Source organism: Diospyros lotus, chromosome 12 (genome assembly GCF_014633365.1).
Source record: "Diospyros lotus cultivar Yz01 chromosome 12, ASM1463336v1, whole genome shotgun sequence".
Classification (NCBI taxonomy): Eukaryota; Viridiplantae; Streptophyta; class Magnoliopsida; order Ericales; family Ebenaceae; genus Diospyros; species Diospyros lotus.
Window position 1 is genome coordinate 36402135 of NC_068349.1, and position 27571 is coordinate 36429705.

At 38.5% G+C, this 27571-nt stretch overlaps 2 protein-coding genes across 3 annotated transcripts; both read left to right on the top strand.

The window, feature by feature from the left end:
* The first annotated feature begins 48 nt into the window (after positions 1-48).
* On the top strand, positions 49-5582 carry LOC127787681 (probable methyltransferase PMT15). The gene is made up of 6 exons (XM_052315740.1): positions 49-784; positions 2456-2666; positions 2773-3070; positions 3888-4280; positions 4948-5025; positions 5117-5582. The coding sequence occupies exons 1-6, from the start codon at positions 110-112 to the stop codon at positions 5370-5372; spliced, it is 1911 nt and encodes a 636-aa protein (XP_052171700.1). The 5' UTR covers positions 49-109; the 3' UTR covers positions 5373-5582.
* Positions 5583-7495: 1913 nt separating this feature from the next.
* LOC127787024 (probable pectin methyltransferase QUA3) lies at positions 7496-25794 on the top strand. Of its 2 annotated transcripts, XM_052314860.1 has the most exons (8): positions 7496-8115; positions 20722-20925; positions 21013-21223; positions 21304-21565; positions 22722-23096; positions 23699-23794; positions 24952-25198; positions 25463-25794. In XM_052314860.1, exons 1-7 carry the CDS (start codon positions 7693-7695, stop codon positions 25160-25162), a joined length of 1782 nt encoding a protein of 593 aa, XP_052170820.1. In that variant the 5' UTR covers positions 7496-7692; the 3' UTR covers positions 25163-25198; positions 25463-25794. The 2 variants fall into 2 exon arrangements, with proteins under 2 accessions (XP_052170820.1, XP_052170819.1); XM_052314859.1 differs by lacking the exon at positions 25463-25794 and having other exon boundaries at positions 24952-25444.
* Positions 25795-27571: the final 1777 nt, after the last annotated feature.

The window sequence follows — 27571 nt, forward strand, 5'->3', positions numbered from 1 at the left end:
TGGCTTCGTGTCTTGCTTCAGGAACAGAGATTTCCAACCCAGAATACGGACAACAGAAAGCTCCGAACTCTCTCTCTCTCTCTCTCTCTCTCCTCTCTCTCTCTCTCTCATGATATGTTCAATGGGGTTTTTCTCGAACTTACAGAATCGCATCAAATCCAAGGCGAAGAAACTCAACCTCTACTTCATGGCGGCCGCCACCGTCCTCTGTTCCATATTCTACATCGCCGGAATCTGGCGCCAGGGCGGCGTCACCTCCGTCCTCCCCGGTCACCTATCGTGTGAGGACCGTCCGACAAATTCATCATCCAAATCCCTGGAGTTTATTTCCCGCCACTCCGCCGAGGAGGCCCTGCAACTTCCGGCGACGGCGGAGCGTGGGAAGGTGTTCCCGCCGTGCGGCCGGGAGTTCGTTGAGTACACGCCGTGCGAGGACCTGAAGCGGTCGCTGGAGTTCAAGAGGGAGAGGTTGGTGTACAGAGAGAGGCACTGCCCGGAGCGCGGAGAGGCGTTGAAGTGCAGGGTTCCGGCGCCGTTCGGGTACCGGACGCCGTTCCGGTGGCCGGAGAGCCGGGAGTCGGTCTGGTACGCCAACGTGCCGCACAAGCATTTGACGGTGGAGAAGGCCGGCCAGAACTGGGTCCGGTTCGTCGGGGACCGGTTCAGCTTCCCCGGCGGAGGGACAATGTTCCCCGGCGGCGCTGATTCTTACATCGATCAGATTGGAACGATGATCAATCTAAGGGATGGGTCCATTCGCACCGCCATTGATACTGGTTGTGGGGTATGTACATCCAATTTTCACATCCACTGATGTTCTCATATACTTCTTTATTGCGTTCTGTACGCATCTCAATTCAACCCTCTGTTTGGATGCTGAGAAAAAGCCAAATGCCCTCATTCTTCTTTTCTTTTCAATTTTGTGATAATTACATAAAATTAGATTTTCACTGAGAATTTATGCAAAAATAGTCAACGTAATTGCAATAAAAAATTAATATTGAAGGATAGTTTAGATACTTATAACCACTCCAAATGATTTTCTTTTTCTTAGAGTTGAAACATTGCCCATCACTTTGATCTACCTATGACTACTATATTGACTATTTTTTGTAAAATCTTGAATTTAACGAAAAGTAAATATTATCACAAAGAAGAAGTAGATTCTATGCTCATCTCTCAATTGTTGAGTTTCACTTCCATGCCTGCTTTGATTGTTATAGTTCCCAGGATATGAAAAAGATCATCCAATTGGACTATTCTTGGTGTTGAGAACCATTAGTTGGACTTTGGGGTTTTCTGCTATTGATTCTTTTCTTGTAACTTTTCTGGGCTGCCAAACGGAGGCTTATAGATATTTCCTTCTTCTGTTTTTGGGTTTAGAAGTGGTGCTGGGGTTAAGAATAATTGAGCTATGGAAAGTGGGCTGCGTTTGGCAGTGAAAGTGATAATTGCTTTGGATGAAAAGTCGTCTTTTGTTTCACTGCAGGAATATAATAGAAAAGTTAATTACTGTATGGATAGATATACTGGAAATAGTTGAAGAAAGGTCCTGAATTCTCTCATTTTCGTTCTTTTAACCACACAGAGCAAGATGAGAAAATGATCACTTTATATTTTAAATTCAAATTTTATATTCAGATCCTGTCTTCAATTGGAGGGAAAGGGAAAAATTGGAAGACATTCCTCTTGAATGCTATTTTCTATTTTGAGTGATCTTACTGGCTTTGCAGGGTTACAGGGTATGCACATTTGCAGGGCTCTGTTCTTTACTGGATTCATCATAATTGCTCAATTAAATGCATTTGTTTCATATGCAATTTTTTTTTAAATTTATATATGCATACATGCAAATATATTTGTACCAAGTGTTCCTTTGTAAATTTGCAAAAATGAGGCTGATTACAAATACGATTCTCCTCCGACCCTCAAAAAGCAGGGAGACTCGTCCACTGGGGATGCCCTTTGCCCTTCCTTTGTTAATCTATATTGACTCTGAGTATTGGTTTATTGAGAATTGCTTTCTTCCTAAATCATAAAAGATTCTAACTGTCAAAGTTATATATCATCTCCTGGCTGATAACTATCTTAATTGTCTATTTTTATCTTAATTGTGTATATATGTATGTATCACCATTAAGGGATCTTTGCCTGGTTCTAAGATGAATAGTTTTCTATAAATTCTTTTAAATTTGGCTTTGAATTCCTAAATTAATGTGCATAAGCATGTAACTCTTAACTGTTGCTGTCCTTTAGAGTTTTCCCTTCACATTTTTATCTGCTATAACTCTTTTTCTTTAAACTTCAAACCAAAGTATTTTGTGTACTTTTTTTTTATTTCTAAGAAACTTTATAATCCAAAAAAATAGAAACATTTTTATTTAAAACTTAGATGTCTTTTGTTATATGAATTCTCATAAACTTCGGAGTGATATATATATTTCTAAATTTGCAGGTTGCAAGTTGGGGGGCATACCTTTTGTCACGGAACATCTTAACAATGTCATTTGCACCAAGAGACACACATGAGGCACAAGTACAGTTTGCTATTGAACGAGGAGTCCCTGCATTGATTGGAGTTCTTGCTTCTATTCGGTTGCCTTACCCTTCTAGAGCTTTTGACATGGCTCATTGCTCTCGCTGCCTCATCCCTTGGGGCCTGTATGGTAAGCTAGTTGCTTCCTTTCTATTTTTCAATCCATTTTTGTCCAAATGGAAACAATGAATCATTGGAATTGAATTACCACGTCTCTTTGAATTATGATTGAGCAGATGGTGTTTATTTAATTGAAATTGATCGCATTTTGCGCCCTGGTGGGTACTGGATTCTGTCGGGGCCACCAATCAACTGGGAGAGACACTGGAAAGACTGGGGGAGATCCACCAGTGATCTAAAATCTGAACAAAATGGCATCGAGGGCATAGCAAGAAGCCTTTGCTGGAAGAAAGTGGTGCAAAGGGGTGAGATTGCTATTTGGCAAAAACCCACTAATCATGTTCATTGCAAAATGAACCGCAGAGTCTTCAAGAAACCACAATTCTGTCAATTTCAAGATCCAGATGTGGCATGGTAATATTGCTTAATGCGTTTTATCAAATTTCATCCCATATTATTTTATTCTCCTGCTCTTATATGGTTGCAGACTAAAGTGTAGAAAATAATATAAAGCTATCTATTGTTGGTGGTCCCGAGAATTCATAGTCCTACATCGATGTCATTCAAAAGAAAAAGAAAAACGAAAAACAGTGATATCAGAAGGGCGAGTAACAAAAACCCATAATTACCCATTTAAAGTCTCAACCTACCCAAATTTCTCTGATCCATCTAGAACTTGGAACTTCTTCTTCCCTCCAACGTGAAGTGGTATGTGTATTTTAAGGACTGGAAGCATATGTAAAAGATGAATTCTCTCACTATTCTTGATGCTTCTCTTTAGTGATTCCAAAACCAATTGGATGGTAAAGACTGATGTCACTGGAGTGGAGAATAAGATGAATGTTAAAAGATGCTTTTAAGAGCATAACCATTGGACTTTATAGAAGTCTGGAACTGTATATTTAAGCAGTGATGCCAATATGCGAAAACCAATTAAATGGTAACGGACCTTTCCTTTTAACGGGTGACGAACTGTTGGTTCAACAAGTTTGAATATACAAGTATAGTTAATAGCAGCTACTACAAAATCATGGTTGTTATGCTCCGGATTTTATCCTGCTTTGCCATCCTTGTGCTACCTAACTAAGCAATGATTTTTCCTTCTGTCTCTTTGCAGATTGCTTTTATGCATCTTCTTGTTTAACCGGGCAATTTCTATAAATAGTCTTTTTGTTTAGTTTCTGATGGGCATATTGGTACCATTTCTCGTACCTGATCTTGATATTTATAGGTACACCAAAATGGAAGCTTGTTTAACTCCTCTACCTGAAGTGTCTGATATTAAAGAAATAGCCGGTGGTCAGCTAGTAAAATGGCCAGAGAGATTGACTGCAGTCCCTCCAAGGATTCTCAGTGGAAGTCTAGAAGGAATCACGGCAGAGGTGTTCAGAGACGATGCAGAAATGTGGAAAAAGAGACTATCACATTACAAGAGTTACGACTACCAGCTAGCAGAGAGAGGTCGGTACCGTAACTTGCTTGATATGAACTCTTACCTGGGAGGGTTTGCAGCTGCTCTAGATGATGATCCAGTGTGGGTCATGAATGTTGTGCCCGTTGAGGCCAAAGTAAATACCCTGGGAGTGATCTATGAACGTGGATTGATCGGAACTTACCAGAACTGGTATGCTCTTCCTGCCCATCAGAAATACTCTCTTTTGTGTCATGTGTTTGCTACATTTTCTATATTGATAGACTGCACTGCATCATGTAGGCGCCTCACTTTGGATGATCTTGGTTTAATTCATTTGAGCAACTTCTCGAAGTTGGCACGCTCTACAAATTTGAATCACTCGAATGGTTATAAAGGGTGCCCCTGTCGAGAGAATACCCAGATAATCAAACAATCAACAAATAAAATTCTCTTATGTTGTGGTAATATATTAGGAGTACTATATAATGACATTGGCCTAATCGAATAGAATGAAGCACCAATCACAGAAGGAGCACAAGATTTCACAAAAGGGCTTCCCCTTACCTATCAGAAAATTGACAACCATTAATAATTGCAGCTTACTCCTTTGTTTCTCCGCTTAACTCGAACTACTCCAATGGGCCAAACTTAACACTTATCGGTCTTAATGAAGTAATATGTGGGCCATCTTCCTATCAGGCGATCTAGAGAGGAAATCCGACAGTCCTAATAAGTGTACGAGGCTTTCTGCTTTGTGAGAGTCGAGATAGGGCTGTCTTTTTATGTAGCCTTTACCCTCTGTAAAAGGCTTGTTTCCACAACTTTGACCCGAGGTAAAATCCATAGTAGTTGCTAATATGATTCGATCGCTCTGTAGGTGCGAGGCCATGTCCACGTACCCGAGAACTTACGATTTCATCCATGCAGATTCAGTTTTTAGTCTCTACCAGGACAGGTAAAATCTTTGGTTGAATATCTGTTTGTTGCAATTTCTCCACCGAGCAGCAAAACCAGCGTGTTCAATTACAATGCAATCTGTGTTGCAGATGTGATGCACAAGACATCCTATTGGAAATGGATCGGATACTGCGGCCTCAAGGCAGCGCAATCATCGGGGATGACGTGGATGTTCTCAAGCGCATCAAGAGCATCGTCGATGCACTGCAGTGGCAAACGAGCCTGGTCGACGGTGAAGCCGGCCCGCATTCCAGGGAGAAGCTCCTGCTTGCAGTGAAGATGTACTGGACTGCTCCAGCTGATGCTGCTGAGCCAATTCACCAAAGCTCCAATTCTGTGTCTTAGTGGGGGGGGGGGGGGGGGGGGGGGGGGGGGGGGGGGGGGGGGGGGGGTTCTGAAACACTCACTTCTTGTGCCCATAATTCTTTCAATCTTTGGACATAAACACTTTGCATAGCAATGGAAGGTATAATTTTCTCTTCACAAGACTTTGGTTTAGACTCTGATTGGTTTTACAGCTTTCAATTTCCTTCATTTTGACTCAAAAAATGTGATTTATAATCCAAATCCATCTCCATCTCCAAGCAGATGCCCAAATGCCATTTACTGTATTAGTCCTTAGATCCAAGAAATCCATAAATTATACCTTTGCCTGTTTCAGATCCAAACTATGAAGTATTTGTATTAATTGGTGCTGTCTAATCAGTATAATGGAAGAGTAGCGTGTTAATAATCTTTATTAGGTTAACAAGCAGCAACACTATATATGTCTTACATTTAGAGTTGAGAAAATAATCTGAACTCTCAAAGATTTGTTCTATCCCCATAGAGGTAAGGTCAAAGATTGTTTGACTAGGATCGACACAAATTAAGGTAATTCTTGATTATTTTTCAACTCAAAGCTATATTTATATATATATAATAATTCTATTAAACATAAAAAATATAAAAATGTTATCTATTATATATATATATATGTGAATATATATAAATATTATATTTTTATTTATTAATCAAATAAATAATTTTGCAATTGTAAAATATTGTAGTACAGTGAATTTCAAAATATATTTTTTTTATTTTACTTAAAAATAAAAGTTTATGCTAATATAATTTGAAATATATTTTTTTATTTGTATTTGTACAATATGATATTTTAAATTTTTTAGTAGAAGCGATCAAGTTTGAACCACCTCGACCTTGTTATATGTCATATCAGGGCAGAGTATAAGGTAAAACCTAATTTTGCTAAAGTATGAACCGAAAAATTTGATTCGGGCCTTATCTTATATAATTGTACTCTTCAACTTATGATATTTAGGATTAAGTGAAATCAAGTTATTATTTAAATGAATAATTAAATTAAATTATTATTTTTTATTTTTATATATACATGTCACAACCCTAAATTATTATTTAAATGAGCAATGTTAATTATTGTTATGGTTAAATAAGAATAAATATACTTTATTTTCAGATAAAATATATTTATTATTGTTATGTGCATTTCCCGCATCACCCCGCATGGGCCAGACTCGGTCCGATAGACCGGCCCAATCACCCAAAGCCAAGAAGGCCCGAGCGACCTCGTCAAGGAAGGTCCAGCCTCCACCAAAGATCCGGAACTCGTAAAGCGAGCATATGGCGAGCTCCCGATAATCCTCCAACGAGCTCGGAGCAATCGACTAACGAGCTCCTAAAATATCTTCCAGATTGCTGGCCCATCCAGGTCGCTGGCCTAAAACCTCCAGCTCGCATGAGTGGCAAAGCTGCTGAGAAGTCAGAGGTAAGGTTCGATCACTTTATCTGTAACAGCCCATGCCCCTCGTAATGAGGATCCCACTCCTGGTTTTGTGAAGGCGATAAGAACTGTTTGTCCCCCATTATACAATCACTGTATTTTTATATATTATCTAAATTGTAAAAGCCCCTCAATATAAATGAGAATCAAAGAGACCATGAGGGGCAAGAAGGATAAAAAAAGAATAATAAGATACCGCCACTCTAGGAGAATAATCAGATGGCGGCCGTGGACTAGACATCGTTCTGGCCGAACCACGTAAAAGATTCTGGCGTACACGCTTGGAATTTTGGGGGGAGGGGTTCTTCCTTTCTTCTCGATATTTTTGGATTGACTCACCGCGGCCCAAAACGAATCACGGTCGGTCGAAATCAAACGACGATAATTATATTTTTATTTTAATATTTAAATAATTTTATTAATTAATAATAAATATATTACTTAAATACTCTAAAAACAATTGTTAACATTGCGACCCTGAATGAATAAATAAACAAGCTAGATTGTGATTCCTACTTTGGGAATCTTATATTTGTTCGTGCCCTCTCACAAGGCGACACCTGTCACCATTCGTGAACGTATTTGTGACAGGCGGTGATCCTAGATTTGCCTCACCTTCTTCGTTAGAACTTGGCTCGAATTTCAGAAGCAATCTCTTTCTTCACCCTCAGATCTTCAAGCAAGCCCCAGACCCTCGACAGTCGACACTTCACTTCTTCTTCTTCTTCTTCTTCTTCTTCAGCTATATATACAATTTGAATATATTTATATATATTGTATCCATAGTTCTGTACGGATGTGCATGCGATGAACTGATGATTAATCTGTATTGATCTCGAGTTTTCTGGAACATAGAGAGTGGATATGGGGCACCTGAATCTCCAATCCTCGAAGCGCAACGGGCGTCAGTGGCGCCTACTGGATCTGGTCTCCGCCGTCTTCTTCGCCGCCGTGTTCATCTTCCTCGTGATGGTGTTCACGCCACTCGGCGACTCCCTCGCCGCCTCGGGGAGGCAGGCGATGCTCCGGTCCGCGGCCGATCCGAGGCAGCGCAGCCGAGTGGTGGCGCTGGTGGAGGCCGGCCACCAGAGGACCATCGATTCGTGCCCCGCCGACGCTGTCGACCACATGCCCTGCGAGGATCCGAGGCGCAACAGTCAGCTCAGCAGAGAGATGAACTTTTACAGGGAGAGGCACTGCCCACCGCCGGAGGAGACGCCTCTGTGCTTGATCTCCCCGCCCCAGGGGTACCGCGTTCCGGTCCAGTGGCCTGAAAGCTTGCACAAGGTACTGTCGTTATTTGTGGTTGGGCATAGATTTGTGCTTTATTAGAAGGATTGGAGTTTTGATCTTATTTTGTCAGTGATTAAAAAAGGATTAGATATGCATCTTTGTTTGATTAATGATTTGTCGAGATTTCAGATTTGATTTGTGCAAACAGTGACATCGATTCAGTTTTCTTTCTGTGTTTTCTTTTTCCTTATTTGTTTGGTTGCTGGAGAGTGAGTTCATCTTGATTCTAGTGAAGGTATTCCTTGTGGTTCTTTTCCAATGGACAAATTTATATGCAACCCGTGTCTGATTCGTTTGTTGAGTAGCCTTATCCCTGGAAAATGCCTTAGCTGAATTAGAAGGAAAGTGTATATGTATTACTAATTGAAGGTGCCCATCCCACCTAACTTAGGCACGGCCAGACAGTGGAATCTCGGCATTTCAGTGGCATACAGATTTTCACATTGTATGTTTGTTTCCATTGGTAAATCTTCATAGGTTGTCGAACTCAGCTGGTTTGAGACTCCATCATTGAACAAGTAATTGTAGTTCATCCCGTTTCTGCAATTTTAAACCTTTAAAGTATAACTAAGGCTTGCAATGTGTATGAAACACAGCCTAATAGGTCCATTGACAGTGACACCAATTTCAAGTGAGAGAGGAAAGTAACATGCAATATTTACACACACAATAGGGATGGCAATGGGTAACCTCCTTGGTGGGTACTCGCCAAACCCTCTCTGCATGGGTCAGGTCTGAGTACAAAAAAATTAATTTGGTGGGGCTTTTGACTGTTCAGTTATTTGAGTATTCTATCACCATGAGGAGGACCCACCCCCAGTGGATAGTACTATAATGGTAAACTAGGTAATAGCACTAGCTGGAAACAAATAAAGTAGAATTGTAGAACCAAACAACCACAAAAGAACACAAGATTTTATGTGAAAAGTGTTTCAATGTTGCAGGAAAAAATACAGGGACATCTAACAAAATTCTACTATCAAGAATCAATCGATACAAAAAGGTTGACCCAAATGGCAATATCAATTCCTTACAACTCCAAAATAAAAATAGTAAAATACTCGAGAGAAATTAGAATAATCTCACAAATGGCCAAAATATGATTTTCCAAGAAATATTGCATAGCGACCTCAAATGTACAAATTCGCCTTCCAAAATCTTGCCAACAATGAATAGAAGAAATTTCTAAAATTTCAACTCAATCAAACTCATGGTTGTTAAAGGCGCGCCTAGGCGCAAGGCGCCACTTCGACGCCTTGCCCGGGCTGAGGCGAGGCGATTTCAGCGAGGCCCTTGCCTTGCACGGTGAGGTGCCGAGGCTAGAGGTGTGCCTCATGAAACTTAGGCTTTAATTAAAATCTAGGCAGTCCAATTCCTCCCCTTCTTCTCGGTTCCAGCATGTATACATTACAACATATTTATATTTCTTTAATTTAAGTAAATGTCCATTTATTTTAATACATAAATGTAAATAAGAAAGTACCCCCCATTTGGATTTAATAAAAATATCTAAAAAATCAAAATCCATAACAATAATAAAATAGAATTTTGGTTTTAGTACAAACTCGGGATTTAGCGATTTTACCACCCCCAAAATACATACCTACTATTTCTTGAAAAATTCATTAAAAATCATTTTAACAATAATGAATATTAGCTATCAAAATACCGGGAGATAGTTTTTTAAAATGAAAACATTTTCTTATATGTCTCCTTATAATGCGCTAATCTTCCAAACTTAGAAAAATCGCATTTTTTAAAATGAAAACATTTTCTTGATTGTAGACTTGTAGTGTTTATATGTTTGTTTAGAACTTTGCATGATGGTTGGTACTTGTTTGAGTTTGAGACTTTAAGTTTGAACTTTGATGATGTTTTCAGTTTAGAATTTGCATGATGAATGAATCAACTTTGATATTGTTAATTTAGAATTTGAAGGTAATGAATCAATAATGATATGCATGTGTTATTATTGATAATTTGATAGTTTTTTATGATTTTACAAGATTTTGAGTTTTTTTTTTTCTAAAAGGTGCGCTTCGCGTCTCAGGCTCCAGGACCCTTTGCGCCTCGCGCCTTTTAGAACTATGATCAAACTAAAATCAATCATCTAATAATAGCGAACAATCATGAAATTAATCACAAACGACAAATCTCACACACAAAATCTACTCCTTGGAACCAAGAAGCTTTTCTCCCACACGTACCTACAAATAATATAGAAAATTGTAGCAAGACCCTCTTGTTTGTAATTTGACACAAACTACTCCCATGGGCCAACAACAATTATGGGCTTAATGAAATAAGATGAGGACACCTCTCTCTAAACCCAATTAGGGAGGAAACCCAACAAATGTGTTCCTTTCGAGCTATATGGGGTGGTTCGTCGCCTTGGTCTTCCTTCTACACCTTTCAAATTTCTTTTTGGCAAAGACATAGTCATCATGTTTGAAGAATTCTCACCTGTATAAATCTTTTTACAAACTGCAATAATTTAGAATTCAAAGAATCACGAATCCAATGATACTTATCATCAATGTTCTTTGACCTAAAGTGCAAGGTTGGAATGTTGCTGAGATGGATAGCAGTTTGATTGTAACAAAGCAACACATGGTTCTGTCATGTACCTAAGGGATACTGTAATAAATAAAAAGGTAGGGAAGAAATGATATAAGCAATTGTATAAGAGTAGTAGTGAGCTGTAAACTTGAGCGGTTATTCTTAGCGGGAGATGTAACTCATGAGGAAGGCTATAAATAGCAGCCGGCCTCATTCTGTTGGCATGCATGTTTTGAATGAAATCTGAATTTCCCTCTTATTCTTCCTCTCCAATTCTCTCTCTATTTTTCTAGTTCTTTTCTCCCTCACACGAGATTCTTCTTGTTCTCTTCGTGATCGATCTTGCGCAGGAAAGATCGACCCTCGCATTCTGCTAGATCCTCGCGGATCTGACAATTTGGTATAGAGAGGCTTTTTGGGAATCATGAATCGAAGGAATCAACAATGGCGGAAGGCACACGGATGAAAGGAATAGAGGCACAAGTGCAGCAATGCGGATCCTCGATGGCTGACTTGCAGGCAAGGGTAGATCAATTGGAGTTAGGGTCGGATAGGAATCATGAGGCGATCATCGCCATGGACTGGAAGTTGGATGTAGCAGTAGCTCAAATTCGAGAGGAGCTACAAGGATTTATGGTGATGTTCACCAGACAACATCAGGTAAGTATTCCACTTGATTTTCCTTCGCGTGTAAGGACAGATCCAATTCTGACCGGACAAGGCAGAACGGATCCCATAATACCAGGCAAAAAGAGGAATCCAAGGGCCGCTAAGACATCGGTCGGAGACGATGATCAGGGTGAGCCAGGGGAAGCCGGATGGGAACGGCGACAAGAGGCGCTGGTAAATCACAACCTACACGATTTACCCATGCTGAGGCTGGAGATTCCCTTGTTCGATGGGACTAACCCCTGCTGGTGGGTCAGGAGGTGTGACAGGGTGTTCGAATGGTATGGAGTAGCAGAGAGGCAAAAGGTAGCCATAGTTGCAGCGTATCTGAACGATACAAGGGATGCTTGGTATCAAGGGTGGTCCAAGGTTCGAGAATTCTGTAGATGGGAAGACTTTGTAGAAGAATTTTATGAACGGTTTGGAGATCGGGGACTCTCCGACATGGTTGAAGAATTTAACAAGTTCAAACAAGTTGGGACGGTGATGGAGTACCAACTTAGATTTGAGGAGTTAAAGGCTTTGATGCTCAACCACAACCCTTTCCTAACTGAGGCTTATTTTGTTTCAATTTTTATAAGTGGCTTGAACGAGGAATTGAGGCCCCTGGTGAAAGTGCTAAGGCCACGTACTCTCAAGCATGTTGCTAATAGTGCTAGGTTGCATGAAGTGGCGGTGGAAGCACTGATGAAGAAACAAAGCGTGGCGAATAGGAATGTAGCTCCCATGAATTCACTGTCTGGCAGAAGCTTAACCAGGGAATGGGGAAGAGGATCTCAGGGGATGAGGAACTTGGCACTATCGGCTCCCAACACCCAGGGAGGGAAGACCATAGAACAGAGGAGACAGGCGGGTCTCTGTTTTAGATGTGGAGATAAGTACTATGTGGGACATCAATGCAGGAAACAACTCTTGTTGTTAGAAGGAGAAGAAGAGGATCCAGTAGAAGAGGAAGAAACAACACTCGCACCAGACGAAGTAGAAGACAATGGTGAGATATCCCTACATGCCCTTAAGGGACTTACCAACGGTAAGATAATTAAGGTGGAAGGACAAGTGGAGGAGAGCAAGCTGATGATTCTAATAGATAGTGGGAGTACCCACAGTTTCTTGGATGAGAGCACGACTAAGAGGTTGAAATGTCCCCTAATTCCAACTCTGCCACTGACAGTAACGATGGCCAATGGGAATAAGGTAATGAGCAAGTCAGCATGTGCAGGGTTCTGCTAAGACATGCAGGGAAAGGGATTCGAGCCGATTTGAGACTGCTTAAATTAGGAGGACGTGATGTAGTACTGGGAGTTGATTGGATGAAAAATGTTAGTCCAATCTGTTTTGATTTCAATAAAATGGAAGTAACCTTCGACAAGGAGGGAAGAAAAATGACACTTAGAGGTAGCAAAGAGGTTGGGGTATGCAAGATGATTACGGATAAAGGACTGCAGAAGCTACTCAAACACAAGATGAGCCGAGTGGCTCAACTATTTTCTGTTTAGGCCACAGAGGAAGGAGAAGATGAGCGAACTACAGAAGAGGGATTCATGTTAACCATTAGGAGTACAACCCCATTCCATACTGAGGTACGCCATTCTGATCTACTTAATATACTCCTAGTTGAATTTGAGAATTTATTTGTAGAACCTCAATCCCTACCTCCAAACTGAATTGTTGACCACACTATTAACCTCAAACCCCACAAAGAACCAGTGAACATCCGTGCCAACCGCTATACTCCTAACCAGAAAATTGAGATCGAAAAATTGGTCAAGGAGATGCTCCACAAATCCCTCATTAGGCCCAGCAGTCCCAGCCACAGTCCTTTTGCATCACCTGTGTTGTTAGTAAAAAAGAAAGATGGGTTCTGGCGGTTTTGCATTGATTACCGCCGGCTAAATGAGATAACCATCAAAAACAAATTCCCCATTCGATTGATTGATGACCTACTAGATGAACTTAAACATGCCACTATCTTCTCTAAATTAGACTTAAGATTCGGATACTACCAAATCTGGATGAATCCAATGGACACCTCCAAAACTGCATTTAGAACACACCAAGGTCATTATGAATTTCTTGTCATGCCCTTTGGGTTAACAAATGCCCCGGCCACTTTTCAATTCCTAATGAACCAGATCTTCGAGCCCTACCTCAGAATTTGTATTCTCGTATTCTTTGATGACATACTTATATACAACCCAAGCTTTGAACTCCACCTACAACATTTGAGGACTACATTTGAAATTCTTAAGGTCAATCAGCTGTATATTAAGAGATCAAAGTGTGCTTTTGCGCAAAGCCAAGTGGAATGTTTGGGGTATATCATATCGGGCCAAGGGGTGAGTACAGATCCAAAGAAGGTGGCTGCCATGACCAATTGGCCAAGACCGAAGACTGTTAAGGCCCTACGTGGCTTCTTGGGGTTAACCGACTATTATAGAAGGTTTGTGAAGGGGTATGGGAGCATCAGTAGGCCACTGACAGATTTACTTAAAAAAGATGGATTTGAGTGAGATCATAAGGCAGAGACCGCTTTTGAGTCATTAAAGAGAGCTATGAGTGAGGCTCTCGTACTTGGACTACCAGATTTTAGCAAAACATTTGTGGTGGAGACGAATGCAAGTGGAATGGGCATAGGAGCAGTGCTTATGCAAGAGGGAAGACCCTTGGCATTCATTAGTCCGGCCCTAGCCCCAAAGCATAGGGGCCTCAGTGTGTACGAGAAGGAGCTGCTAGCGGTCATCTTTGCGGTGGAAAAATGGAGACATTATTTGGAGGGAAATCAGTTTATTATAAAAATAGATCATGAAAGTTTGAAGTTTCTACTTCAACAGAAACTTCACACCCATTTGCAAAGAAAAGGGATGACTAAACTGATGGGCATGGACTACACAATATAGTACAAGAAGGGAAAGGAAAACATTGCAGTCGATGCTTTATCTAGATGCCCTGAAGACGGAACAACTACTGCTATATCAGTCGTGGTTCCAGAATGGTGTCAAGAAGTGGTTAAGAGTTATGAAGGGGACGAGCAGACTAAGAATCTTTTGGAACAACTGATAATTGCTCCTGCAAGTAAGGAGGGGTATACGCTGATGAATGGGGTGATACGATTCAATGGTAGGCTGGTGGTGGGAAACGACATGGAATTGAAGAGGAGGATACTGCAGGCTTTATATGAATCCCCTCTTGGTGGCCATTCCGGAGTCCAAAATACTTATCACAAGGTGATGCAACTGTTAATGTGGCCTAAGATGAAAGAGGAAGTGATGAAGTTTGTACTTGTGTGTGATGTGTGCAAGAGATGTAAATCCGAGACTGTGGCCTACTCAGGACTTCTACAACCTTTGGCCATTCTCGGACAAGCATGGGAGAGTGTTTCTATGGACTTCATTGAGGGGCTTCCAAGGTCAGAAAGAAAGGACTGCATATTTGTGGTGGTAGATAGGTTCTCCAAATTTGCTTACTTTATGGCCCTTACTCACCCTTACACAGTGCATGAAGTAGCTCGGGTATTCTTAGACCAAGTGGTGAAAGTGCATGGAGTATTGAAAACTATAGTGTTAGATCGAGACAAGATCTTCACTAGCCTTCTATGGCAGTCGCTAATGAAGTCATTGGGAGCGAAGCTAAGCCTCTTTTCTGCCTATCACCCTCAAACAGATGGGCAGACCGAAAGGGTGAACCAATGCCTCGAAACATACCTTAGGTGCCTTTGTTTTATGCACCCAAAACGTTGGCATAAGTGGATCTCAGTTGCACAGTGGTGGTATAACTCTTCCTACCACAACGCCATCAAAATGACACCTTTTGAAGCCCTCTTTGGCTACCAACCCATTACCAGCCCTGCCTGTATCTACCAGTGTAGCTGAGGTGGATGAACACCTACAACAACAACAACAGGTCCTTCAACAACTAAAAAGGGACTTAGCCATGACTCAGAATCGGATGAAACAAATAGCGGACAAGGGAAGGAGTGAGAGAACATTCCAAGTGGGTGAGACAGTCTACCTTAAACTAAATGGGCCACACCCCAAAGCCTTAACCCCAGGCCCCATCTCTAAATTGAGTCCCAGGTATTTTGGCCCCTTCCCCATTATGGCTAAGATGGGAAATGTAGCCTATAAACTGAAGCTACCGGAGGGAACTCACATCCACACAATATTTCATGTGTCACTACTCAAAAAATCAGTGGAGAACCAGCCAGTCAGTGCCCATCTACCACAAAGACCAGCCGACGATGAATTGATCCCAGAACCTATTGCCGTTGTGGATCGTAGAGTTATTTACCAGCATGGAGCCCCATTAATGCAGGTATTGGTGCAGTGGTCCAGCAAACCGGCCGACAGCAGCACTTGGGAGTATCTCCCAGACTTACTCAAGCAGTTTCCAAGAGCTGCTAGTCTCCAAACTATTTCTTGAGGACAAGAAATGTTTTAAGGGGAGGGTATTTGACATGTACCTAAGGGATACTGTAATAAATAAAAAGGTAGGGAAGAAATGATATAAGCAATTGTATAAGGGTAGTAGTGAGCTGTAAACTTGAGCGGTTATTCTTGGCGGGAGATGTTACTTGTGAGGAAGGCTATAAATAGCAGCCGGCCTCATTCTGTTGGCATGCATGTTTTGAATGAAATCTGAATTTCCCTCTTATTCTTCCTCTCCAATTCTCTCTCTATTTTTCTAGTTCTTTTCTCCCTCACACGAGATTCTTCTCGTTCTCTTCGTGATCGATCTTGCGCGGGAAAGATCGACCCTCGCACTCAGTGGTGGTTCTTTTGTTCCTTTAAGAATTTCTTCATCCACATCAATTCTTTTCAAGCTTCTATTGTTGTTATAAACTCTGCCTCAGTGGTGGATAATGCATTACTTTTATTGTAATTTTGATTGCTAGTGCTAATATACTGCTCCTATAAAAATTATCAAATACTCAAATGTAGACTTTTGGGAGTCAACATCTGTGGTAGTATTTGCATTTGTGAAGCCTTCCAACTCAAGCTCAGTGCTTCCAAAGCAAAGACAGGCTTTTCGCAGATTGGAGAGAAATCTGCTAACACTGCCAACTGCATGAGATATATTCAACTGGGTACAGACTACAACTTATATTAAAAAACCCACTTTTGAGGAATAAGGAATTCTATGTTTTCCTTTTCTTTATATGTAGAGGGGCTCTGCTTGGACTCCTACTAAAGTGATTTATAAGTGGAGTGTAAATTGGTTTTTGAAACCATGTGAGTGTCTTGTCAATATGTTTCTCTTTGACAGCCACAATTTCTTGGCTTTTCAGGTATGAGTGATTCTTATCTGCTCCTAAGATCCTTAATAAGAAGGATTTTCTTTTAAACTGGTCAATTTTATGCATATCTTGGCTTGGAATCGCAATGGGGCAAGGTGAGGTTAGGTTTTGCTTAACTGCCCCCAAGTCAATACCCCATGCCCCCACCTATACTCAGCAAGGCATAAATTTTAAATCCCATCCCTGCCCCCAGTGGGGAGTGGGAATCCTGAACTTGCCTCACGTCCTGGTCTCATCTAAAAATAATAAATCAAATTTAGAATGAATGATTCTCAAATGCAGTTTATTACAATTAACTTAACAATAAACAATAAAAATTTAAATTTATAAACAATTATAAAATTAAGTTAAAAACTATTCAAATTTATTCAACAAAAGAAAATCATAATTATTCCAAACTCATCCACAAAGAAGCAGCTCTCTAGTTCTTGTCTTGTAAAGACAGTAGGAAGCAAGGCTTATTTGTTGTCTATGAATACCTTCCTTGCCCTGCCCCCAATCAAATTGGTTGGGGGATTCTCCAATCCCTGCTTTCAAGTTTCAACCCAGTCAATTCTCTCGTCCCAATAGTGGCAGGAGCCGGGTTAAGTTGCTATCTCTAATCTTAACCGATTATCCACACATAAATAAGCAAAAATAAGAAAATCACCACTTGAGAATCCCCTTACAGATACACAGTGGTCAAGAGTAGTCTGATAACCATGCTCCCCTATAAAAGACTCAAACTTCTTATATTACTTCTGAGGTGCTTGCTTTAAGTCGTAAGGACTTTACTTCAATCTGTAAACCAAATCTTCCTTATCTCTTACTTGAAAACTTTCCAGTTGCTTGATATAAATTCATTTTTCAAATCACCATGAAGGAATATTGTTTCCAAATCTATACATGCAATCTTTAAATCTTTCTAGCTGCTAGACCATGTACTACTCTAATGGTGACACCTTCAAAATTTGAGAGAAGATTTCTTCAAAATACACTCGTCTTTGCTTAAAGCCTTTTATTGAAAGTCTTGATTTATACCTGGGCTGCAAAACATTCTCTTCAGTCTTCAACATGTACACCTGTTTATTCTTGAGTTCTCTTTCACATTTACGCAACTTTTATCTGCTCATAAGTATTGTTGTCATGTAAAGCGCATCTAACCACTTTAATATGTCATGGCTTTACCATAACTGTCCAACTTTTGTCCACCAATGAGCATCATGTGATCTACAAGAGAATATCTAATTGAAGGTTGTATAGCTGTAGAAGAGCTTATCTCTATTGATTTTCAGCCGGTAACTTTGCACCATACTACAGATGCTTTGCAGTTATTGAATTTTCAAATTTAGTTTCATTGCCTTTATGCTCAACTGCATGATTATTCCTAATATTAATGTTTATGGTTGGCTGAAAATAACTGTTTGAATTATTTTGATCACATTTTAGGTCTTGTGTTTCTGCTCTTGTCTAATATTTTCAATGGTCTTATCTCTCAAGAAGAACATCTTTACTCCTCTCCGCTCTCTTAGCAATTGGATCCTATAGTTTATGGTCAAAGTCATGATGAAAGGAAGATACATTGCTTTGCTTAGAATCAAACTTCCATATCCATCCTCTGAAATGTGCTCATAAACAACACAACCAAACACCTTCAAGTGTTTGTAGGAAACATTCTTTTTGGATCACACCTATACTGGCACATCAGTCTACACAGGAGGTAAAGGTGAGAGGTTAATCAAATCCATAGTTGTCCTCATTGCCTCATCCCCAGAAGATCTTCAGCAGCTTTGCTTTTTTCATGTGTTTGCATGATTTATTCTTTTTACTGCATTATTTTCTGAAGATTTTTTATAGTAATTATCTGATGCTTTATGTCTTAACTTTTGCAATAATCATCAATCGTTCCCTTGTACTTCCCTCCATTATTTGTTCAGATGCACTTCAACTTTCTACCTGTTTCTCTTTTGAACACTAGTTTGAAATTTTTTAGACAAATCTAACACTTGGCCTTTAGTTTTTAATGCATAAGCCCGACCTTTCTAGAGAAATCATTGATAAATATAACAAAGTACAATGCATCATTGAGTGCCCTATTCGTCAAGAGTGCACAAAATTTAAAATATGTAATTCTTTTGAATGGAGGAAAATTCTTAAAATTAATTAGCCATTGCTTACTTGGTAAACAATGCTCACAGTTCCTTAACAACGCACTTTTCATACCTAGCAGCAAATTCTTCTTGATTAGCAAAATTGAAACCCTTTTGAATCATAGCTTTTCATGCCCAAGTCTTCTGGGCTATAACTCTGTCGTCTTCCCACTCTCTAATGCATTCACTTTTTGACTGCATAGCTTTGCTTGCATCAAGTAGAGTGCATTATGTTTTTTTTCCTTTGGTCACTATAAGAGAGCCCTTCAAAAATTCTCTCTTCCCTTCACTGAAGGTGTCTATGCCCTTGATCATCAGGCTTCTTGACAAAAATTAAATTTAGGTTGATCTTTGGTGTATGTATGACATCTTTGAATGCTAATTTGCAATATGTGTTAGTCTCTAAGCAAAAATCTCCCATGCCCATAATTTGGAAACACCATTATGCCTCATTTTGATAATGTCAAAATCACCTGCTTGGTAAGTTGGAAAAAAAATTCTATCCTAGATGTAACATGGATGGATGCACTGCTGTCAATAATCCAATTTGACTGTTGGCATGATAAACTCACATGATTCTAGTTACTGATTGTAATTACATCCTCTGAAGTGGTTGCAACAGTCTCCTTGTCACCTTTATCTTTTTGCTGTTGCCTTTTCCACTTGAAGGAATCTTTCTTTATGTGGCCTGTCTTTTGGCAATGATGGCACTCAGCATCGTTGTTAACTTGAATGAACTTCTGGAATTCCCTCAATATATTCTTGACCCCTACTCTTGCTCCTTCCCTTATTTTTAATAAATAAAGCTTCAAAGTGAGAGGATGAACCAACTTCCTTTCTTCGTGTTTTTTTCATTTAATGAACTTCTGTTAGCAATAGCATCTGGGGTATCTGAGGCATTATGACTAAGAAAGTTTCCCCACTATCCAAAATGGAGCTTAGAAGAAATAAGTCCGACACTTCATACTCTGAAGCTGATTAGTAATTCTCTACATTTCATTCAAATGATTAGTCATAGGAGTTTCATCTTAATATTTCAGGATTAAGAAGTATCTAGTGATGGCTGTTTTCTAATTTCTTCCTGAAAGAACAAGCCTAGGTCTCATTGTCAACATGATGGTAAATATTATCACCTAGTCATGTATGGATAAACCCAACAACCTGTCTGTTCAGCAATTTCCAATTGTCATGAATCACGTCCTTTGGTTTAGCCAAATCACCAGTAATAGGTTGGTGAAACTTATTGCAATTGAGTAGACCTTCCATTTTCCTTTTCTTAATATGGTAATTGTTTTTTCTTAACCTAATCACCCTCCTAGTCCTTTGGCTCAGCCCAAAATTAAATAAATAAATAACTCTCCTAGTATTTGCCTCGATAATTACCACAATGAAATAAATAAACCAGAGCTCTGATACCAGTTGTTGATAGAATATCCAAATAACTAAAAAAATCAACAAATCAAATCAAATTATAGTGCCAAACAACCACACAAGAACACAAGATCTTATGTGGAGAATCTTTCAAGGTGAAGAGATAAACTGTGGGAGATCTCCAACAAAATTCCACTATCAACAATCAATGTATACAAGAAGTTCTGCCTCAAATGGGCTCACAACAACCAAATATCAACTTCTTATAACCAAGATGATGCACATGAAACTAACTGCAGTTGATTGCATGTGCTTGTCAAAAAAATAGTTCACTTGAAAGGAAGTAATCTAGAGAGAGAGTGAGAATGTCTATGATGTGCAACGAGCCTTCTTTCCTAGCCATCATGCTAAGTTTATTTATGTGCACGTTCCTAGAGTTGATTTATTTGGCTACTCCTGTAAAACCTGATATGGAACATCTTTTTGGTTGTGTTTTGAGATGGAATAGCTGCAATATCATGTACTTAATTTTGGTGCCTAAATTGGTCAGATATTTGAATTATTATTTTGTTATGTCAGATATGGCATAGCAACATGCCATACAATAAAATAGCAGATAGGAAAGGTCACCAAGGATGGATGAAAGAGGAAGGTCCATATTTCATTTTTCCTGGTGGTGGAACAATGTTCCCAGATGGAGCTGTGCAATATATTGAGAAGCTTAAGCAGTATATTCCCATAGCAGGTGGAGTTCTAAGGACAGCTCTTGATATGGGATGTGGGGTAGGAAACTTGACCTTTTTCGTTTTCATGGGGTTCGAATTGATGAGTGTACTTTCTGAAGATCGTTTAATTTTTATGTGCATGTAGGTTGCAAGTTTTGGTGGGTATCTCTTATCTGAAGATGTTTTAACTCTCTCCTTTGCTCCAAGAGATTCACACAAAGCACAAATACAGTTTGCTCTGGAAAGAGGAATACCAGCATTTGTCGCGATGCTTGGAACTCGAAGACTTCCATTTCCTGCCTTCTCATTTGACTTGGTTCACTGCTCTCGATGTTTGATCCCTTTTACAGCATATAGTAAGTTTCTTTAATTTGTATGCTCCATCATTATATGCTTATTGTGTTCATTCTTTATCATAAAATGTCATGCTTTGCAGATGCATCATATTTTATTGAAGTGGACCGGTTGCTTCGCCCTGGGGCATATTTAGTTATCTCAGGTCCCCCTGTCCAGTGGCCTAAACAAGACAAGGAATGGGCAGATCTTCAGTCAGTGGCTCGGGCATTGTGTTATGAGTTGATTGCAGTAGACGGGAACACTGTCATTTGGAGGAAACCTAATGGGGATTCATGTCTACCAAATCAAAATGAATTTGGGCTAAAACATTGCGATGAGTCTGATGACCCAAGTCGGGCGTGGTAATTGTCCTTTGAATGCCTTTTTTCTTAATTTTCCCTCTTTGTATTTTCACATAATGCAAGGCCAAAAAGGTTGGGTAATGAAGAACCAACATCTGCAGGATATGAGTGTTACAGAGATGAGGGGGTTAAGATTGGTGTGCAGCCACACAAGAAAAAATAAAATTAAAAATGTGGTTATGTATGATAAGGTTGGAGTGACTTCTATTGAAGATAAGATGTGTGACACATGATGAAGATGAGTTGGTAATATGAGGGGGAGACCAATAGAGACTCTTGTGAGGAGGATGGATGAAATGGACCAAGTATCTAGCAAAAGAGGCAGAGGAAGACAAAGAAAAACTTGATGGGCGACATTCAGGGGTGGGTTTACTTGTAGAAAATGTTTTCCCAGATTTTCAGTTTTCTATAAAATCTCTAGTTCTCATTTTCTATAGAAAATTTAAAAAATACATTCAAATGTTAGAAGTGTAGAAAATTAATTTTCAATCTAGAAAATTAGACCATATGTTTGAAAAAGAGAGAAAACAGAGAAGTTTTTCTTTATGTAATTGTAACTTTGTGTTGGAGAAGGAGATGGAGATTATTTGAGAAAATTTTTGTGGAAAACTGTGTTTTTCAAATCTCCAAATTAGTATGGAAATTTTGGAAAACTCGTTTAGGAGTTTTTCAGTTTTTTTCCATTTTGGAGAATCATGTTTTCCAAATCTTCATTTTCTGTTTATAAAATTTTTGTATTTGAACAAGTTCTTTAATTTTCTATTTTCAGTGGGGAGTAATTTTTCAGAAAACTGGGGATGTTTTCCACAACTAACAGCTCCTTCGGTATGAAATGAGTTATAAGGGCGTTATAGAAGATAAGGCTATAGATAGAAATGGCTGGCAAGCTAGAATTCATTTAGCCAACCCGAGAGTGGATAAAGGCTTGATATGTTGTTGTATTGTCACTTAAATCTTCTAATGCAATTGCTGGAGCATGAAACATCTTTTTTATGTTCCATATTGGGTTATGTTATGTAGCTTTTGTACAAGGTGTTGAATGACTAATATCTTCCTAACCCCTCAACATTGGACTAGTGCTTAAGAATAACATTATTGACCTGAACTTGTTAAAATAATTAGGTGTATTTCAATCTGAGATGAAGTCTTTTTGCAGGTATTTCAAGTTAAAGAAATGTGTCACCAGGATATCGTCTGTGAAAGGAGAATATGCTGTTGGGGTGATTCCAAAGTGGCCAGATAGGCTAACAAAGGCTCCCTCAAGGGTTAAGATTATGAAAAATGGAATTAATATGTTTGATGCTGATAGCCGGCGGTGGGCAAGGAGAGTTGCTTACTATAAAACTTCTTTGAACTTGAAGCTTGGCACTTCAGCTGTACGAAATGTTATGGACATGAATGCATTTTTTGGAGGCTTAGCTGCTGCATTATCATCTGATCCTGTGTGGGTGATGAATGTTGTTCCTTCTCGCAAGCCTTTGACTCTTGACATCATTTATGACAGAGGCCTAATTGGAGTTTACCATGACTGGTGAGTTATGAAATGTGTACCTTTATGTTTTAATAGAATTGGGGATGCTTTACAGAGGGGGAAATGCCTGACTTAAGAGTACAAATTGGTAGATGTTTTATATCATTTGATAGATAAAAATTATCATTTTCTGGTGGCCCTTTGTGCCTAAATATTGCAAAAATATAGGAGCAATAACTAAAAATGGTTGATGCACTTAAATAATCTAATGCTGATCTCACTTCCTTCTCGTATCTTCCTATACATGGACTTCTTTTGAACCTCAAGTTGGAGTCTTTTTGCCAGTATCAGTACTCCAAATTTGTTTATGTGCTACATGAGTTTGTTATTTAACTTTTAATCCATGTACGACCATATTCTTTGTACAGGAAACTCAATTCTGTTATTTCCCGTAATTGGATTGTTTTTCTTATTTATTATTTTGTGAATCATGACAGATTTGGTATGGGTCATGTACATGCTAATGTCTGAGAGATGGCTGCCTTTTTCTTGCTTCCATGATAGATTAGTTAGTCACCTGTTACGACTGATATAATAGAAAATGTTAGCTGCTCATTTAGTGACTTCTGCTATGAGCTAATGCTTATGATTGATGCTGCCAGGTGTGAGCCTTTCTCTACTTATCCTCGGAGTTATGATTTCATCCATGTAGCTGCCATTGAGTCGCTTGTAAAAGAACCAGGCTCTGGGAAGAGCAGGTAGAAATTTTTGTTCGCTGTCAGTTCTTCTATTCTTTGTTTAGTATATTCAAAATCTTCTTTCATTACCAGATGGAAGTTGACTTGCGGAATTTGTTTATGCTTCTTTTAGTTATATTATATGGAGAAGGTATACTATTTATCTATAGGTATTTATGATGTGATTGACTGTTTTCTTTGCGCTTAAAAAACAAGCAAAATAGCCATTCCACCGAATGCTAGTGCCACCTGAAGCTAATTGTCGGCCAGTTCTCTTCCCCAGCCAATACCTATGCATCCGTTCGGAACCCTATTTTAGGTTGCAATGAAAAAAGAAAATTATTATTTTATAATTTGATTATTATAGTTTACTATTTTTTCAGCTCTGTTATTATTTGGAGTTATGATGGTGGTGATTTATTAGGAGGCAAAAAAGGATATCAGTTCAATAGAACATCAGGCAGTTAAGACTCATGGTGCTTCCTAATTTGTTGAAATTAGGCACATTTTCTGTTCTTGGGTAACTGAGGGGATCATGTTTCCAGTCGGGATGTGTTGTCTTCTGTAATGCAAATGTCGGAATGCACAATATGAGGATGGAGGGATCTATTCCAGGAAATTATCTCATTCATACCATAAAATGGAAAATGCGTTTGAGGACTTGTGCTGCTGAGACAACTGGTTGGCATGAAGTGCTGTTAAATCGGTATTCTGTAGAACCTATGAAATGAGTAGAGTTCTAGTTTCTCATGAAATCTAGCAGTAGCATTAATTCCTAGCTTTTTATTTTAGGTCTAAGTATCTTTTAATCCTTCCTATTATGGTTTTATTCTTCTTAAAAATTTTAATTTCTAATTTCGGTGGGCATGGAGTTTGAAGAAACTCTCTGTCTCCATCCCTCCCTCCCTCTCTACATATATACACACATATATCTCACTACCTTCTTACTTGGGTATTCCTCTTAAATTCCTGTACCGAAACTTGTGTTGTCCACTCTTGTGAGTAAGATGCACTTTAATCTTGTCAGTTTTAATGCATGCGCCCATACCATTGCTTTGTACTTCCGCTTTACTTTAAAACCATATCTTTCTTTATGTACCTCTATTTAGTAATAGGAGATGGAATTCATTGTCAAAGCATCAAGTGAAATTGGTCATCTCTTTTGAATCTTGCCTCAGATGTAACCTTGTGGATTTGATGGTGGAGATTGATCGAATGCTACGGCCAGAAGGAACGGTTGTGATTCGAGATTCCCCCGAAGTGATTGATAAAGTAGAGCGGATTGCTCGAGCTGTTAGATGGACAGCCACCATACACGAGAAGGAGCCTGAATCGTATGGCAGGGAGAAAATACTCGTGGCAACAAAAAGTTTTTGGAAGTTGCCTTGAGCATCCAATTGCCGCTTCTATTTTCATCTTCATAATGTAGGTATCCTTGTAGTTTCCATTTCTCCCACTTATATAAGTCTTTTAAGTTATTATTTTGTGCATCAAACGGTGCAGCCTTTTCTCCCCCCCCCCCCCCCCCCCCCCCCCCCCCTTCTGGTTTGTCTTCTCATTTAGTGTAATACTACTGCAAAGACTTGATTTATTTCAGGATGACAAAAGTATAGATGGGAAGAGATTTGTGCAGTTATTATCTTAGAACACCCTTTACCATTGGCAATGATATTTTTGTTGATTTTTCAGGTGCAACTGTTAGATAATCTTAGCCCTTTCAATCAAGGGCTCCATTTCCCTTGTCCACAAGCCTCATCCTGTACAAGACTTTGTGAGTGCTTTTAGGAAAGTTACAGACACAATCTGAAAAGTTGGAATGGTTTTGTCTTTTACAAGCATGAGATACTGTGCTCAGACAGTATCTTCATTTCATTGCCTACTATGAACACACACAATAGATCACGCACACCAACTGTATTTGATTCTTAGAAGGATCGAGTGTATTTCAGCTTTTTGGGTTGAGATGCTTCTTTTGTGAACCCTTCATTCACATAGTGAAAATTTTGACCCTTTTTTGGCCATTGACATAGGTCCATTGTCCAATTCTCATAGAGCTTGTGAGATGGGAGTCTATTGAATCACATAGGGAATTTCTTCCATCTCTTTAGCACCAAACTCATATTTTTGCCTTTTGTATTTTTACTTTTTTTTTTTCATGTGGCCACTTATAACTTTTCATTGTCTACACTTGCATTTTCAAATTAATTTAACTTTTATAATTTGATATTTTTTTCATATGATGACTCAAATTTTTTGTTATTTCAATTACATCACTATATCTGTATTTTTTAGTTAATTTAACATATATATTTTGATATGTAAAAAAAAAAAAAAAAGATAAAGTGAAATTAGTTAATTTAATCTCTTTTTTATACGTTAAAATAGAGGAATTAAATTGAGTTTCAAATGTAAATACAAATAAGGAAAAATTTGAATTGTTATAAGAAAAAAATATTAAAGTATAAAGATTAAATTAATTTAAAATATAGGTAATTAAATAATTACATAAAAAAATTAAAAATGTAAAGGTAAAAATATGAATTTTGCCATGAACATAGGTCATTGCCAAATTCTCATAGCGTGTGATCAAAACAGAGAACTCTGGTAAGAGTTTGTTAGATTGTCTACTGGAACGTTGGGATTGAGATATTCACTTCTCATGCTAACCCATCCTTCACATAATGAATTTGCCTTTTCTTCTTAGGCCATACCTATGGACATAAATACATTGTTATGACAATACGTTTAAATGTGTTACATTTATGTATGTATGTGTGTCTTTGAGTTTGATATCTTGTAGTCACTGTCAATGAGTCCTGTGTGTGTGTCTTGTTATTATTGATTTAGTGGGCAACCAAACTTTTGGGGGGGTGATGATGCCATGATGGCCAGACATGAAGAATTAGGATGCTACTGGTGAGGATGTGAAAAATGGAATATTTAGAGACAGCAATATCTGCAGTGTGATCTCCTTTTGAAGGCTAATGATACCTTTAAAATAATAATATATGCGTTCAACACCCATGGTCAAATCCATAACCTAACAACTTTATATAATAATTACCAAATAATTATTAGGTAACGGTCGTCGTTATGTTTTGTTTTTTTTTTAAATTGAGAGATTTTTAATATAAAATCTAAGGTGTTCGTCTTAGATTGTCTCGCTTTTTCTAGTTTAGGTAAACAAACAAATCAATCACAAATCGAAATTAGGGATTCGATTTTTTAAAAAGCACAGTTGATGTACACTTCTGCATAGAGGTAGAATTGAACTTGCGACCTTGTGGTATCTTAATCCTCCGAACATGTGTGGCAAGTCAAATGAGATATCTCGAAAGTTTAAAAGATTGCGAAAAACAAACATTGTTTTAAGTGTAATGGTTAAATAATAACAAATATTTTTTTATTTTTAGATAAAATATATAAAGTTTTAATCTCCTAACCATATTAAACAACGTTAATGTGATAACTCAAATATAATGATATGAAGTTCACTCTATCAAGTTATCGTGTTGAAAAAAATTAAATGAATGATTCACATAATCATTTTATTTGAGTTGTCATATCAGCATTATTTAATATAAATTAAGTAACGTCACGATTAAAACTCAATGTATATATATGTATATATATATATATTACATCTTATTTATAAGGTTTAAATAATTCTATTAGTTGATTAAATAATTTAAAATATTAGACATTTATTTTTAACTAATAGAATTATTTAAATATATCAAAAACATAATACAATATTTGTACTTGGTCTTGAGAATAATGTTTTAAGACTACCCTAAT